General features: G+C 35.8%; 2 protein-coding genes across 9 annotated transcripts in view; both read right to left on the bottom strand.

Annotated features, from left to right (window-relative positions):
- Nucleotides 1-13,153, bottom strand: part of LOC127800473 (protein LONG AFTER FAR-RED 3) — a 29,070-nt gene extending 15,917 nt beyond the window's left edge. For all 4 annotated transcript variants that reach the window (XM_052335093.1, XM_052335101.1, XM_052335117.1 and 1 more), the window contains exons 1-8: nt 13,016-13,153; nt 12,737-12,897; nt 10,515-10,616; nt 10,259-10,331; nt 8,537-8,643; nt 8,336-8,459; nt 7,032-7,226; nt 6,651-6,736 (exon numbers count right to left, since the gene is read on the bottom strand). In XM_052335093.1, the coding sequence (XP_052191053.1) occupies nt 6,651-6,736; nt 7,032-7,226; nt 8,336-8,459; nt 8,537-8,643; nt 10,259-10,331; nt 10,515-10,616; nt 12,737-12,897; nt 13,016-13,100 (933 nt within the window). In that variant the 5' untranslated portion in view covers nt 13,101-13,153. The remainder of the gene's footprint in view (nt 1-6,650; nt 6,737-7,031; nt 7,227-8,335; nt 8,460-8,536; nt 8,644-10,258; nt 10,332-10,514; nt 10,617-12,736; nt 12,898-13,015) is intronic.
- A 2,155-nt stretch (nt 13,154-15,308) lies between these two features.
- Nucleotides 15,309-17,832, bottom strand: part of LOC127799500 (DNA-directed RNA polymerase V subunit 1) — a 45,108-nt gene continuing 42,584 nt past the window's right edge. For all 5 annotated transcript variants that reach the window (XM_052333609.1, XM_052333600.1, XM_052333592.1 and 2 more), the window contains one exon: nt 15,309-16,045. In XM_052333609.1, coding sequence (XP_052189569.1) covers nt 15,554-16,045 — 492 coding nt within the window. In that variant the 3' untranslated portion in view covers nt 15,309-15,553. The remainder of the gene's footprint in view (nt 16,046-17,832) is intronic.

Genomic DNA, 17,832 nt, shown 5'->3' with positions numbered 1-17,832 from the left:
GACTAACCACTCAAACAACCCATCTCTTGTCTTGAAAGCTGTCTTCCACTCATCTCCAGGTCAAATTCTGATTTGATGATAACCACTTCTAAGGTCAATTTTGGAAAAAATCACAGCCCCATCAAGTTGATCAAGCATGTCGTCGAGCCTAGGAATTGGAAATTTGTACCCAATAGTAATTTTGTTGATGGCTCTACTGTCAACACACATCCTCCAACTCCCATCTTTCTTTGGTGTCAATAATGCTGGCACTGCACATGGACTCATGCTAGTCTGAATGTGCCATTTTCTCAACAATTCCTCTACCTGCTCACGCAAAATCTCATTCTCCCTAGGACTCATCCTATAATGTGGTAGGTTAGGCAAGCTAGCACCAGGAACCAAGTCAATGTGGTGTTGAATATCTCTCATAGGAGGTAGCTCATTAGGCAACTCCTCAGGAACCACATCATGAAATTCCTCCAACAATCCCTGCACCTCCACTGGAATTTGATTTACCTTCAGTAGCTCACTCACACCCTCTCCCTTGATAACCAATAAGTGAACCTCTCGAGTATCCTTACACTCCCTCACAAACTCAGTGTGTTTATGTGTAATGGTAAGAAAATTTCGCCCCTCCACTTTAGAAGCTTTGGTTTGATTCTTTTCCACTATGGGTAACAAAGTATAACGCACACCTTCTTTCTCAAGCTGATATGTGTTCTTCCTACCCGAGTGCTTAGCATCCACATCAAATTGCCAAGGCCTCCCAAATAAAATATGGCAAGCATCCATATTAACAATATCACAATAGACTTCGTCAGAGTACTTACCGATAGAGAAAGGCACCCTGCAACGTTCATTCACATGTATGTCACCAACTTCTTTGATCCATCCAATCATGTAAGGGCTTGGATGTTTTTCAAGAGTTAACTGCATCTTTGCCACCACGTCTCTTCCTATGATGTTCTCCTGACTTCCACTATCAATAATCAACTCAAAGATTTTTCCTTTCACCGTACACCTCGTGCAAAAAAGCTTATGCCGTTGAGTAGTATCTTCATTCTTTTGAGATAGCATTAACTTCCTCACTACACAGGTATATTGCCCATGTCCATAATCTTCTTCATCATCCTCCCCATCAGGCCCGCAATATACTTCCTCTTCAGCAACATCTTCCTCTTCCTTTTCAACAATGTTAACTGTTTTCCTCCTTGGACAATCACTAGATCGATGCCCAACCTCATTGCACTTGAAACATTTTAAAAGAATAGGCTTTGCATAAGGATTAGGGGATTTTGGAAGATTAGAAGTAGTACCTCGAATGTTTCCCCCCGTTGTAGCCTTATTAGGGTTGACTGTATGGGGTGGATTGGAGGGTTGCGCTCCTTGAACCGACTTGCCTTTATCAAAAGCTGGTTGTTTATTTTCATTCCCATTATACCGACGATAGATGTCATTACGAGATCTCTCACTCAACATTAACTCAGCCTTTAAAGCTAAGTTCCTTGCTTCTTGCACACTTAGAACCATCTGAACCCCAATTTTATCACAAATAGCAGGCTTCAATCCATTCAAATAACGAGCTGCTTGTTGATTGTCACTTTCTGACAATTGGTTTCTCTCCGCTAATCGTAAAAACTCAGAGGTATATTCATTCACACTCTTCATTCCCTGTGCACATCTTTGATAAGCTTCAAACATATATTGTTCATAGTCAGGGGGCAAAAACCTACCTCTTAACAGTTGTTTCATTCGTCTCCATGTCTGAACTGGCTGTCAGCCTTCCCTCAATCTCGTTTCTCTTAATCACTCCCACCAAACAGATGCACCGCCCTTCAACCTGTAAGCCACTAACTTTACTTGTCGTTCATCTGGGATCTCCATGTATTCGAAAAAACGGTCAACCTCAGTGATCCAATCCAGGAACTCAATATCAAGATCTCCACTAAAGGTGGGAATATCAACTTTTAGTTTATACACATCGTTGCTCCAGTGGTTGTGCTGATGCGCATTCCTCCTAACCCCTCTACCACCAGGGTTAGCTATTGCTCGACCAAAATCATCCTCTTCATCGCTATCTTCAATCACTGGTCTTCTAGGATTAACAAGGACATGATTAATGGGTGGTCTTCCCGCTCCGGCTTGATTCACCCCATTATTCAGGTTCCTGTCATCATCAACTCGTAGTAAGGTGCCCAATTGGTTGCTATGTTGCTCCAATCGCTGCCGGATAGTACGAGTTACTTCCCGCTGTTCTTCAATTGCTCTCCAAACTGCGGACAACCCCTGATCACCGTCACGAGGCTGGTTGCTACCGTTACCTTCAAGATTGGCCATCTGATTGGTTGATTAACCGCTCTGATACCACCTGACGCAGCGTGTAGCGCGAGTGTGAAGAAAACACACCAAAATAAACCCTTGAAAAAACAAACTTCAATGGCCGAAGCTTGGCTTTCAAGAAGACGCAAAAACAAGACTGTTTTGCTAAGAAAACCCAAATAGGTTGCTGAAATTTGATTAAGAAAAACTTGATTACAAACTCTAGATCCTAGGCATATTTATAGTATTTGGCTAATCCAAATCCATCTAATATTTGGAAAACAAAATCCAACTAGAATCCTAATAGAAATAAATCCTAATCCAACATGAAGTAGAATCCTAAATCAAGTAGAATTCTAAAAACTTAAGAAGTATTAAAATATTGTTCCGGCGTGGTCGAGTCGGCTTTAGACCGGGTCTTGATTGGTGACCGCATCACAAATCCCTCTGGTTGAGCCATATACATTGTCTCAATTAAATCACCATTCAAAAATGCATTGTTCACATCCACTTACTGAATTTCCTAGCCAAAAGACACAACTAGAGAAAACAGAACCCGAATTGTGGGTGGCTTAACCACTGGACTAAAAGTTTCAACATAGTCCACACCTGGATTTTGAAATAACCTTTTGCAACTAGCCGGACTTTTATACTTTAAAACAAATCCATCAGGCTTAAACTTCACCCGGAAAACCCATTTGTTTCGAACACGATTCATATCAGCAGTGTAGGGAACCAATCCCAAGTATTATTCCTTTGTAAAGCAATATATTTTTCTTCTATGGTTTTAACCCATCGTGAGTCTAAGAGAGCCTCACTAACAGAAGTTGGCTCAAGTGAGCTCACTAAGGCATGAGGAGAGGTATGCACAAGCTGTCTGGACTTAAGACGAGTAAGCATATGGTGTACTGATGGAGTTGGAGCAATTTTATATTTGGGAATCTTTGAGATAGGTGGAGCAGGAGGTGTAGAATGCAAAGGAGATGATGTGGTGGCAATAGAACTAGAAGTGTCAAAATGATTAGAATTGTCTAAAGTATTCAGGACTAGATGTGGGGAAGGAGCAACTACGGGGCACTTGCAAGAAGAGGAGGAAGAAGCAATAGGACGAAGAGACTCTGTAGTAGGACTGCTAAACTTTGAATTTGAAGACAAGTCAGCAGTTCCATGAGATGAAGGAAACAGAGTTGAACATTTGTAACCAGTTGGAGTGGAACTATATCCAATAAAGATACACTTGGTTGAGTGAAACTCAAATTTATACTTGTTATAAGGTCGAAGCAACGGGAAACAAGCACAACCAAAAAGCTTAAGTAAATGATAGTTAGGAGGTTTTTGATATAACATTTCAAAAGGAACCCGAGACTGAACAGATGTGGAGGGTAGAAGATTGATCACATGAAAGGTAGTGAGAAAGGGTTCTACCCAAAACTTTAAAGGCATTTTGGCATGGGCCAAATAGTGTCAACCCCATTTTAGCTATATGCCTATGCTTTCTTTCAGCAATCCCATTTTGTTGATGAGTATGAGGGCATGTAAACCTAGGTTGAATGCAAACATGCACAATATTCCCCCCCATTGTCAGTTTGCAAAGCTTGAAGCTTGGTTTGAAACTAATTTTCAGCCAGTTTATGAAAGGTACTGAACACTGACAAGACATCTGATTTGAGTTTTAAAGAATATAACCAAGTGTATCTAGTATAAGCATCTACAAAAATGATATAGTATCGGAAACCTTCCATAGACAACATAGGAGTCGGTCCCCAGAGATCAAAATACACAAGCTGTAATGGACGAATAGCAGTGATCTCATGAGAAGCAAAAGGAAGTTGATGAAATTTACCTACTTTGCAAGAATCACAAAAAGACAAATTGGAAGATGAATAAGAAACTCCAATTTTATTCAATACTTTTTGCAGTACATTCAATGAAGGATGGCCCAACTTATTGTGCCAATCTTGACAACTACTAGTATTTAGAGCCATACAAACATCTTTTGACAATTCATGAACAAATGAAAACCATCCTTTACATGCTATGGCAAAATTACATGAAGTAACAGCTAAATTAATAGGAATTGGCTCTAGGGATTGGGCTTAAGTGCTGGTTGCAGTGGAACAAGATGCTGGAACTAGTCGATATAGCCCATCCTTAAGGTGTCCCCGTAGAAAAACTGCCCCAGATCCTTTGTCCTTAATAAAACAAACATTACAATGAAATTCAGCCACCACATTATAATCTCTAGTAAGTTGAGAGACACTAAGAAGATTTTTATGTATACTCGGAACATGAAAAATATTAGGTATACAAATAAACAAATTTGAAGTGGTATTTAAAATGCCTAAACCAACATGAGTAATTGGCAACTGCTTACCATTGCCTATGGTGACTTTGTCCCCACCATGATAAGGTAGAGGAAGGGACAGGTTGTTCAGGCTCGAAGTAATGTGGTTTGTGGCTCCTGAGTCCACAAACCAGGCTGGATCAAAAAGAGAGGATTGTTGAGGAACGAATTGAGAGGATTGTTGAGGAATAAACTGTCCTGGAACAGTATGAAACTGTGAGCCTATCATTGATCCATTCTCATTAGTGTAGGCTCCATTAGAATCACTAAAGGTGGCCATATAAGCACTTGAATCGAATTGATTTCCAGTATTAAAATTCCCAGTAGGTCTACCAGTAGTTTGATTGTTCACTCGAGTAAAATTTCGATCAAAACAGTAATAACACTTATCCACAAAATGCCCTGGCTTTCCACACAACTAACAATAGAACTTTCGATTTGAAGACCCGCCTCGACCTCTACCTCCTCTAAAACCCGAGCCTCCTCCTCTTTGTGAATATCCTCCTCGACTAAAACCAAAATTTCCATTACTTTGATGTGAAGCCACATTAACATTCATATTAGATGACACCGACTCAAAATGTAGAGACGATTGAGGCACATTCTTAACCGCCAAACGTTGTTCATGCATAAGCAACAACTATTGGACCTTCTCTAGATCTATATCATCCATCTGATAGGTTATCAAGCTCACAACAGTATCATAATCGTGATCTAAACCATTTAGAATAGCAAGAAGCAATTCATTATCACTCAAAGGCTCTCCTATAGCTGCTAGAGAATGACTTATAGTCTTAAGCTTCAAGACATAGTCATTAATTGATAAATTCTCCTTTTTAACAGACCTCAGCTGTTGTTTTAACTGAAAAAACTTGGCTATAGTTTGTCTAGCATATAATTTTTCCAGATAGAACCATATCTCGGCAGATGATTCGCATTGAATCATCTGCACTAACAGTTCTTCAGTAATTGTAAAGAAGAGCCATCCAAGAAGCAGTTGGCCAGATCGGAGCCAGCTCATATATTTTGGATTCACCTCAGAATTCATTGTTGGATTATTGCTCGTGGAGTCGATCATGTACTTTGAGGGAGGAGAATATTTGTTCAAGAATGAAATGAGATCAAAGGCTCAGACTGTGGCTAAAATCTGAACCTTCCAAAAGATATAATTCTTTGAGTTGAGCTTCAAAGGAATGAAACTTAAGGCTTTAGACACTGCTGCAAAATCGAATTGAGACATGGATGAAACATTGGATGTAGAACGAACAAGAGGAGAGGTAGAGGAGGAACGATTCTCCTATACCGAGGCCATTAGCAGGTGTGGCTCTGATACCATGTAAAACGGAAAGACTAGGGCATAGAATCTTAAGAAACAAAGATAGAGAGAGAAACTTATGCGCTGAAGTTTATTAATTGTGAAATCAACACACTGAGAACACAGCATAAGCTGTATATATATACATCCTTATAACCGACAAAGGAAACTACCGCCTCATATATAAACTTGCATAAACAGCAACTCAACAGAAAATAACGGACACCAATACTATCTTAATGTCACATTCTCTTCAACACACACACACATATAATATATATATATAGAGAGAGAGAGATATATATATATATAGAGAGAGAGAGAGAGATTTATCCCACTGTGCAGGGAAGATTTTAAACAGTTCAATATTGTTGAAGCTTGTTCTGATAATGGGGGAGGGAGGCAATAGAATGTAATAAAGCTATTAATCAATATAGAAAATAAATAATTCTTTAAATGTTTTAATCAATTGAAAACAAGGAAAAGTAAATGTCAAGCAGACAGAGTTTGGAAAAAAGAAAAGAAATAGTTATAACCATTAAGAGAAAATATATGATTGTTGACATACATATTCAATTGAAAGAAGAACATTAAGCAGGGAAGAATCTGACCACACCCCCCCCCCCCCAAAAAAAAAAGAAGGCAAAAAAAGAAAAAGCAAGAAAGCATGGAATCTAATTGAAGTTATACTTGTAGTCGTGACCATGTATTCATCGGGAAAAATAAGCAAACTCTGATCTTCATTTTTCCAGAAAAGTCAGCCCATCTATACACTTCTGCAATCATCAGCAAAATGAAGTACAAGTCAATGATGGTTCACTTTTAAATCTTATGGAAATTGAATCATTCCTATATATTGACACAACATTTCAAATGAGTTTATCGTCCAGAACAGATCTATTATACAAATGTTTCTTCTAAAACTTATTTAAATGTTATTTTGTTATCAATTTAGGATGTAAGACAATGATACCATCAAGATGATATTTGTTTTTCAATGCTTATAAAGCGAAATAAAATTATCTCTTTCTGGAAAAAAAAATAAAAGATTATTTAATGTGCAACCAAAACCTGAAAAATCGTCCCATGGAAGCTCTTCTGGTGAACCAGGAAAATATCTCCCAAAATCTACGACTGCTGTAACACCCCTAGTCAAGGCAATATTGCTGGCTCTTTCCAAAGCTTTTCTCCTTTCATCTACTGAGACCTCCGGGATGCATGAGAGAATCAGCTCCATTGCAGAATCAATCAGCAATCCAGTTGGTTCTACGCATAATGATACCATAGATATGACTATATGTTCCACTACTTGTGTGCTCAGGTTAGATCCAATTAACAATAATTTGGTGTCAGCTCAGACCTCAAGTAGGTGTTGTCACTTGTGTTAGATCTAGGAATCAATTTCATCTCATGATTGGAATGCTACATATACAGCCAACAAGCCACTAATATGAAGTAAACAATTAAGATGACAATGAAACAGATCTTATAGGAGAAAGAACTTAATTGACAGCAGGATGATGAAACAGCTAAACATCGTTAACCCTAGCAAAAGGTAAAATCAGCCTAGTTTTAGTAGATGTTGAATATGTTCAGAACCTGGTAAGCTCAAGCCTAAATATTGAGAAAAGAAAATTGTTACAAGATGAAGTTAAGCTCATGTGCCTTGATATACAAACCCAAACATAAATGATCAATTTCCATAAGCTCTCATATAACTTTTGTAAGAATTACGTACCAAAAAATAAATAAACTTTTCTAAGAATTACTACACAAGAACTTGCAAAGTCATCACTTATATAAATATTATATGTCTTACATCTACAAATATTTAAAAAAAAAAAAGCTAATAATCTACACAGAACAACAAAATGTGATCTAAAAATCATAAGACAGTTTATAAATCTCTATTCATAAAATGTTTTGAAATTCAAAATTCTTAAGTTTAAATGAAGACAGACTACCAAATATAAGCCTACATTGTCTTTGTTTTGTAATCAAGTACAAGTGTACAACAATCACATGCTTACAATTTTTTAGGTTGTTTTATATTTCAACTTATTTTAAGAAGCTTATTATCTAATTTTTTCCAAGTCATAGAGACACAAGGTCTCATGACAGACACAAGTATCCTCAAGTGTATACAGGCATATTCTTTTGTAAAAATTAAAAAAAAAAGAAAAAGAAAAAAGAACAAGGCATGTTAGGATTATTGCTTTCCACACTTTTGGAAGTTTTTTACACTTGATAATACTTTCATAGAACTGTCTGTGCTTCTTATCTAAGTCATCAAAATTCTAGTCAAGGGTAGAAAATCTGACCTTGACAAAGGGAAAACAAACAAACAAACTTTTAATCTGGCCTTGATATTTTACCTCCAGTACTGGTTCTCATGATGGTTCCACCATTTGGATCTGCTGTGTTATTAGTAATCCCAGCAATTTTTAGTGCCAGGGAGTTAGCCAAGCCCATGTGACCATCCATCCTTGATAGCCAGACCTGCATGCATCGTAACATGCCATTGTTAAATTTTAATGCTCACAAAGCACGGATTCATTTAAGTTATGATTCCTTACAGGATTGTGAGGTGTAATATCATCAATCCAAGATGCCGTTGGCAATTCTCCTCCCCAATGATCATTATTCCATCCACCACCCAAAATCCAAGAGCCATGTTTCAAATCTAAAATTGTTCGAGGACAACCATGAAGAGCCATTAAATTTGACATGACATACAGAAGGCAGAATGTTGACCAAGAAGTAACCCCAGTAACTTGTTTCCTAGATGGTTATCTCTAATCCTGTCCCAAAACTATGACGAGGTTCCCAGCAGAGATGTGATGGAAGGCAGCTCTTATTCAATGCAAGCTTCTCAAGTATTTCCTTTTATTTTTTTTTTCCAAGTTGTCAATTATTTACACTGCTTGACACTGACTTACACAACTACAAGCCAAGTATGAGACCCAAATAACCAACCACATTAAAGATGTCCTCTTCTGAACCAGATAAAATAACAGCCTGCTTTTTTAACAAATTTAAAAACTTTTCTCCAAGATCAATGATTGCCATGTTTTCACATTTTATGCCTTAATGATTTCTCTCCTGCGCCCCCCCCCCCCCCCCCCCCAACCCAAAAAAGAAAACCTTTTTCTCTTTTACCTCTTAAATACAGTTCCAATAAATTCACTTACAGGGGGAAAAATGGTGTAACAACCTGGAATAACAGAATTACTATGGAAGCACATATTTATATGTATGATAGAATAAATTTACACAGCATGATTTGGTGTTGGTATGCATCTACCTGGTTTCAGAAGTCAACAACATCAACACATCTATGAAGTTCAGAAACAAATATCAATCAGCTCCCAAATTTCCATATCTACATATATCAATCAGTCTCGCAAAGTACTTTTTTCATTTTTTATGAACAAACAAAATAAAGGCACACCAACGAGGAAAGACCTGAAGTCTCTGCCCAAATGAGAGAGCATAGTTGCCATAAGGAATAAGGCAAAGACCTTTATAGTTAAAAAGATGTATAGAACTGAAATCAACAAATCAAATTATGCTATTATCCAAGAAATGTTAATTGACTCAACTCTTAAGTCCATCTGGACCCAAATCTTCACCTTACAACATGAATTGTATATTTCTATTTTGGCCGTAGAATTTGTAAGTCCTTAAGAACCGAGTATCTAAGTTTCAAACATCAGAGGAAAGGATCAAAAAGTAAAAGGAAGATGACTTCTAGAAAAAGTATCTAAGTATCAGACCTAGATTAAAGGTTAAGAAGGGGAGAATATAATCTCTAGAAATGTTTGTGAGCAACTTTCAGGGTCATATGCACCAATTGTAATGGCTGTTATGGCACTGTGGAAGAATAGAGACACCTGGCTTATATATTGGTTGCATCTCATTGGGAATAGCCTGCATCCCTTATCAGCCAAAGCAGGCAAGGAAAAGGACAGGAAAAGCTTATAACAACAATGGAGCCACAATACTATTATGTTAAAATCATGTAGTTCATCTTTATAGCTGACCCCACGTTGCAGGATTAAGGCTTGTGATGATGTTGTTATTGTACATAGTTCATCTTTAGCAAATTAGAACTTTGAAGAATTTCATGATCAAAACACATAACTTATTATATCAAATGCACTAAACTGCTATAAACATGATTATTAAAAGGTGAGGATACTTAAGCTTCATGTTTTGGATCAAAGGGGTTCACAATGAGAGGGGACCATTTTCACAGTTCACGAAGATGATATAGGCCAAACAAACAGATCACTTACTTATTACCGCATCCTTAACCTTCTTAACAAATTCATCTTTTCTGTTCACACCTCGCAGTGCTACCCTCACCATCTGTTTTCATTTGCTAAATTAAACCAATAGTCCATATCAAAATCAATATAAGAGCAACAGCACTGCTAAATTAACTATAGAAAAAGAACTTTATATATTTCAGGAAATACATAATATACATACTCAAATGGAGGTGTAACACAATAGCGCAGTTTAGCAATGGAATCAATCAGACAGACATACCTGCAGTCCTCCAAAAATCATGTGGACATGGGAATCAATTAATCCAGGAATCACAACTTTTCCCTCCAGATTGATCACTTCAGTTCCATATCCTACCAAATCCTGCATTCAAATTCTATAATATAACAGAAGAAAACTTCCAAATTTACAATGTTAGGGCAGGCATACACAATAAGCAAAGGAATTCTATTTCCATATCAGAGTAAAGAACAAAAAAAAGGAATTAAAATGTAGCAAAAAGGATGAGATTGTGCAGCTCAAAAGTGGATCACTTAATTTCTTACATAATCCTTTGCAAGAAGGATCTATATTAGGAGGGGAGAGTAAAGCACGTCAACAAGATTTAAAAATCATCATTCCTACTTTTGAGAGTGTCAAACTTGTTCAAACTCCCCATTATTAAGGCTTAAGTTCTTGGTTTCAGGAAACTTCATTTATATAATCAAATAATCAAAAGCCCGTAAAATAGGATGAATCATTTTCTAATCCCTCCACATCATCCTTTAAAAAAATTTCCTTTTTTTCTTTTGAAGGTAGGGGGATAAATAGTTGGATATTAACAGAAAGGCACCAAGGGGATGCCAACCCAATGTGAGAACCAACTGTATAAAACTGACAAAAATATGCCTCTTCACCTAAAAATTAAGGATTCCACTTCATCAAAAGCTCTCCTACTATATTCTTCCAAATTAACCATATCAAAGCCAAAGGCACAAGAACTCTGTTTTTTATGGTTTTCCTTTCCAACTCTCCTCACCGCTATAGCCCCTCTCTAGGACTTCAGAAGCTCAAGCACATTCCCTAGGACAACCCATGCAGCATGGAGCATTGAAGGGCTAAAGTTCAAAGCTGGTTAACAACCATAAATGAATGACAAGATAAGTTTTCTTTGTGCTTACACATATAGCACCTCCTCCACAATAAAGTGAACATTAGAAGGGGCCTTAGATCACAAAACCCCTTTCTAAGGAAAAAGAAAATCCTTTTAACCCACGGGAATTGTGTAGTCACAAATTTTTTCACCAATGATTCTCCTGCATCTTAAACAGTGCTCTCTTTCTCTGGTATGAGGCACATGCTAAAACTACAAGATTCAACAATCTCAATAACTCTACCTCCCAACTGTTTTAAGCATAGATATAAGGGTTAATTGCTTCATATTTGCTTTCAAGATTGTACGAGGGAGTCTCGTCTTATGCATTGTGTGGAAAAGAGAGGACACCAAGTAGGTTGTAACCTTTTCTTGTATTTGTATCATTTGGTAACAGATTACAATGATCCCCGCTATTCATTTATTACTTGCATTGCATTGTTAAACTAGAGACCATTCAACCAATAAAATGAAAGGTGGGATTAGGAAACTCAAAAGGCATCAAGCTTTGGGCTTCTAAGTGATCAGGAAAAACTGATCTTGGTCAGCATGTGAAGTTTGACAAACAATGAGAGGCAATTACTTAACAACAGATAGGCAAGTAATTTTCCCTGTCATCATTGCATATGGTATGATAATAGTGGTGCGAGAAAAGACAACGTCACCCCATGGAATGAATTTTCCTGTAATCTCTGTGATTACTTTAGACCAAATGCACACCAAGACTTCATTTGGGCATCAGAAAGGTTCAGCAGACTACAGTAAAAGGTCATAAGAGGGAGTGCAAGCAATATCTTGTTGGATAGAAGAATTTTTTGTTAGTTGTTACATTAGCTTATTTAAGAAAACTTTACAGATAGGCTTCAATGTTTAGCCCCATTTTGATATGTCTCAGCCCCGCTCTACTCTGCATATTGATGGAGAAGTTGGCATAAGGATAAGGTTTTTTGCTTCCTTACAGTATTTCTACAGGATCAAGCAAAATAAGGGGTCAGTGCTAAATTGTTATTGCATTAAATTTATTTTGTTTTCTTGAAACGTAACTACACATATACGCATATGCCTATACTAACTATATTATATAAAGGGAATACCTAAGGTGTTTCTTTTGCCCCACTTCCAAACTATCCATTCTCCGTGAAAGTTTCCCATTTTGAAAATTTAGGGAATAGGTGTTGCCTGCTGGTATTCAAGAATATGAAGGAATTGGGAAGAGGAGGAGGAGATAGAGAACTGGCACACAGCGAATGTGACATGTACAGGTGGTATAAAATAAATCCAGAAAATGGGAACATCACTGTTCATTGGTGTTAGAAGTGGGTATGAAGAAATACAAGAGAAGGATAAAAACCTGAAGAGAGGAATAGCTGCCAAGACGCAGAAGGCGGCCATGGCGAACAGCCATGGAATCGGCGAACGGGAGAGAAGTGTCACTAGTGTAGATAGTCCCATTCATCACCACCAAATCCGCGACTACTCGAGTAGACAATGATGACCATCCTCCTCTGAAATCTGGCAAATAGAACACGCGCAACGACGTAGAAGCATGTGAATTGCATACACAAATGAGTAGGGTTTAGATAGAATGAAACTGGGTTTTGGCATATTTTCAAGAGTGATGAACACTCACAGTGGGTGGTGCCGAGCAGGGGAACCAAGACTATGGATACGAGAAGTGCGATTGAGGCAGAGAGGAAGACAATGCACAAATTCATCGAGTTCGGGTGAGAGGCTGTTTGTGTTTGGGTTTGGCTTACCCTTTTCGAAATGAGCGTTTTAAGTACACAAAAGCGTTTAGATAAAAATATGTTTAAATTTATTAGTTGTGTAATTTGATATCTGATGAAATAAAATTTATAAACTATCAAAAATTATAAAAATGACTAAAAGACCTATTACTTATTTTAACAAATAAATTTATTTAAATGGAATGTTTAGATTACAAATTAACTGATTATATTTTGTAACAAACTATATTACGTACTAACTAATAATTATAACAAATTTGATAAAAAAAATGTTAAAAATTATATATAAATATAAATAAAAAATCATATAAAAATCTTAATACGAGTGATAAGTTCAGAAGATTTGAGACTCTACAAATGAGATGGAGATGGATGGGAGAGTTAAAACTCATTTGAAACTTCTTTGTTTTTAAAAAAGACAAATGACAATCAGTAATGACCATTACAAATGGTAATGCCCATAAATAACAGTTTATGTGACGATGATATACTCGTATTAAGGCGCATTGGTTGGAAATATAAGATTTATTTAAGAAAATAATCATATTTTTTATATGATCAATATAAGCATTTTTTAACTAGTTTAAACGAAAAAATTTAAAAAATTATATGAAATCAAATCTAAGTTTAAGTTTAATGTTATTGTCTTTTACCAACATATATTACATGCGATTAATGAATGAAATGCAAGTTATAATTTATCATTTGTAACGTAATTTTTTTATATCGTGTCTTTCTTGTTCAATGTCTTGTAATTTTATATGATTTTATCAAGTATTTTGCAAATAAGAACTCAAAATTTTTATGAAAAGTTAAAATAAAAAATTAATTGTATAAAATTTATATATTCAAATATTTAGAAAAAATAAAAAATATTATTATTAAAATATTATTTAGTATGATACGTATAATTGTTTAAGATAAATATTATTAAATATTAAGATATTGATTGTATTATTTAGGTAGAAGTAATGTATTATAACTTTAAGGTAAAATTTGGATTGAGATAAAATTTAGTATAGTAATAAAATTAAGTTCGGTTACCAGTTTAAAATTTTTTAATAGAGTTTAATTTAATTTGTTAAAAAAATATAAATGAGTATTTTAAAAATTCTTAACAAGATTTCATAACACTAAAATACTTTAAATTTAATTATAAATTAGGATAAATAATATAAGATAAAAAAAAATAGACCGAGTTTGTGATTCTGTTTCATTTTGTCGAAGACACAATCATAGACAAATCTTATACTATTTTTCCATAACTCGCAAAACCAAACAAAAACATAAATTGAATTAAACCCCAAAAACCAATTTGATTTAACAGTTTGGACAACATTATACATGTCCCTAGAGACTACTACTTTCATTTCATAAAAAGTATATAACAATTAAGACTTAAATTTTTTTTTTTTTGAATAAATTTATAAATAGTACTGTTTTGAGAGTCAAACCAAGTGGATCAATTCCATAGCATTATTCTCCTGAAGAAAATCAATCATATTTTATTTCAGAATATTTGTTTGATTTGATGTCGCAATGAATAAATAAAAAATAGTGATCATACCAATGTCATATACATAAGCAAATTACACAAAAAGGCTTTTAAGTGGGAACAGTGTCTTAAGACTGAACCATATAAAATATAAAATATAAAATATGAATTAAATTACAAAATTTAATATAATAATAATACACATATTAAACGAACTAGTTTAATTTATAAAATATATTAAAACAAGTATGAACCGCTGAGCTTGATTTTTCCAATTTTAAGTAGGTTTTACACATTCTATTTTCAATTTATGCTACGATTAGACATTAAATTTTGAGTTTCCCATTCCCCTGACCATTTGCTCACCATCTTCACAACCCACCCTAACAATTTTGATTTTACACACACACAGAATAACCCACGACTTCATCTGAACAATTTCAATATATATCATACAAGGAGGGTGGGTTGTTGCAACGTGGTTATATTTTAGAATATTTACTTTTTAGTACAGAAGATGCAATGTCTATAATAATAATATTAATCAAATGTGGTTAATGCAGCAGAAATATAATGATGGCCTAAAATGCCTAGAACTGAGACTCTTTACTTGCCAGCCATAAATCATACAGCAATGTGAAAGAAACTAAATATCAGATTTGGCTGTAAGGCTACCGAAATACAACCAAATAGATCATCAAAATAGCAGCTAACTGCTCCCGCTGGTAAGAATGGGGCAGCCCATTAAAATTTGGGATTTTAACACTTGAAATGTTATAGCATGCATCTGCATCTGCTCCCTTATGTACAAATCAAAATAGCAAAAGATGGGATGGGCGCAGAAAAACTTCTTTACCTACTTACAGAAAAATTAAACCTACAGAGAGTCTAACAAGTTACCCTGCACAAATATTACGACATCAGCCTACCACCTGTTTTTCGGCTCGGCTTCATCTGGAGTAACACTGCCTTCCCTGTTCCAACCAGAACGAGCAGGCTTGTTTCCTGGCCTGGCGTCATCGGGAGCAACACTACTTTCCCTGTTCCAACCAGAACGAGCAGGCCTGTTTTCAGGCCCGGCTTCATCAGGAGCAACACTGCTTTCCCTGTTCCAACCAGAACGAGCACGCCTGTTTTCAGACACGGCTTCATCAGGAGCAATACTGCTTTCCCTGTTCCAACCAGAACGAGCAGGCCTGTTATCAGGCCCAGCTTCATCCGGAGCAACACTGCGTTCTCGGTTCCATCCAGAACGAGGCTTCTTGAAGTACTTTGGAATGAAAGCTTCAGCCCTGTCAGGGTACTTCCCCCTGATGAAGTTCTCTAAACATTTGCGGTAAGAAAAATCCTCTTTGTGACCATCCGTCTTGACGATATAGAAGCACCTGCTGTCCTGAAAACTGCTGTGCTTCGTAACCTGTCAAAATAATTCCTGCCATTTAGTTCCCAAGGAGGGTGAAATAAGAAAATAATTTTGGAAAAAGGGTGGCCCAAGGGCATAACATGTTCCCAAGACAATTTTGCCAGTATACTACCCAGGGAAACATTAAAAATAAGTTATGTCAACATATCAAAACCTTTTATCTCATTATGTGAAGTTGGCTAATTAAAAATAAAAATAAAATAAAAACAAGAATATAAGAGTCAATGGAAAAGATAAACAAAAATTCAGCAAAAGGCTAACTAACAGACATCTTTATTCCCACCACTTCCTTATCTACCCACTTGCACGTTTCCCCACAAACACGCAACAAAACAAAAAGAAAAAGGTATATAACTATGGGACCCAATAACTTTGCTGGTGGATTTAAGTAATTCCCTAATCCAAGTATTGAATGGGAATCACATGTTCACTAGTCCTAAGCTTGGACGAAGGAGGGGGTTGCGTTACATAGCTGATAGTTTGCATAAAACTTGTTGGACAAAATATCGTGAATTCCAGATAAACAAGTAACTTGTTAGGGTGCATCCGTCCCCGCAATGTGCTGTATTGGATGAGTGCGGTGAAAAATGAGCTACAAATTATGCATCAACGTCAGAATGTAGTGCTAAATTTGCAAGGATTGTTGCATTTTCATGGACTTGTGCAAGTAAAGAAATTAGTCTAGAACCAGATATTAAGGATAGAATAAAGTGGAATGTCAGAACTTTGACAGAAAAATCTAAAACTCCTGAGCTCAGATCAGAAGAAGAATTATTATTATTTGCTTGTGAGAGAACAGATGGATTAGTGGTAAGGCTAAATATAAATTTTCATAATCAAGGAATGATTGTATAAGAAATAGAGTGGAGATTATTAGACAATAATTTAAATGATGGGGAGTGAATGCGAGGAGAGTAGGAAGCTTATTGCAGATAGAGTTATTCTCAAGAGAAGACACTATGAATATTTTTAGAATACATTGACCACAAATTAGGATCAAAGCAGGGAGACAATTTTAGAATTTAGATTGTAGGGAAAGTAGTATCTATGGGAAAGAAGACAATATAGGATGTTACTTAAATACTTATGCTAACAAAGATGTGAATAAGCATGAAGGAAATAGATTAGGACAAAATTTTATGAAAGATCAAACTATTACGCAAGTTCGTTGTAGTTAGTAGCATGTCCAAGAAGTGGGATAAACACTGGGTTACATATAAAAATAACTTATCAACAACCCAAATAAACAATTTTCTTTAAGACATTTTTCAAAAACAGAAGTAATGAACACAATTAACGAACGAAAGTCAAAAGCCTATGAAAATTTGCAGAATCAACTTGACATTAAAGATGGGGGAAAGCCCACAAAGAAGTTACAGAACATGAGAAATAAAATAAGAGTTTTGAGCCATGCCAAGTGCATCAAAAATGAGAATTGAAAAAAAAGAAAAGAAAAGAAAAAAGAGGTAATCAAGAAAAGATGGAAAGAAAATTATTTGAGGTTATTAAATTAGCGAGGAGAAATAAGTGTTATGTTGAAGCATATACTCTAAAAGAGATGCAGATTATATTTTCTATAGTTGTGTTTGTCTAACATATCCCAATAGAAGCATGTAAATGCAGGCAAGAAAAGGGAAATTTTTTGTTCACAAATTTATTTAGTGTGATCTTTAAATAAAAAAGGATGTCAGATGTGTGGAGAAATTACACTCCAGTGCCTATTTATAAGAACAGGGGAGAAATTCAAATTTCTTAAATTGCAGAGGGTTCAAGCTAATGAG

The sequence above is a fragment of the Diospyros lotus genome, chromosome 1 (assembly GCF_014633365.1).
Source record: "Diospyros lotus cultivar Yz01 chromosome 1, ASM1463336v1, whole genome shotgun sequence".
Lineage (NCBI taxonomy): Eukaryota > Viridiplantae > Streptophyta > Magnoliopsida > Ericales > Ebenaceae > Diospyros > Diospyros lotus.
Note: the sequence above shows the minus strand (reverse complement) of the source record. Positions and strands in the feature narration are given on the sequence as shown.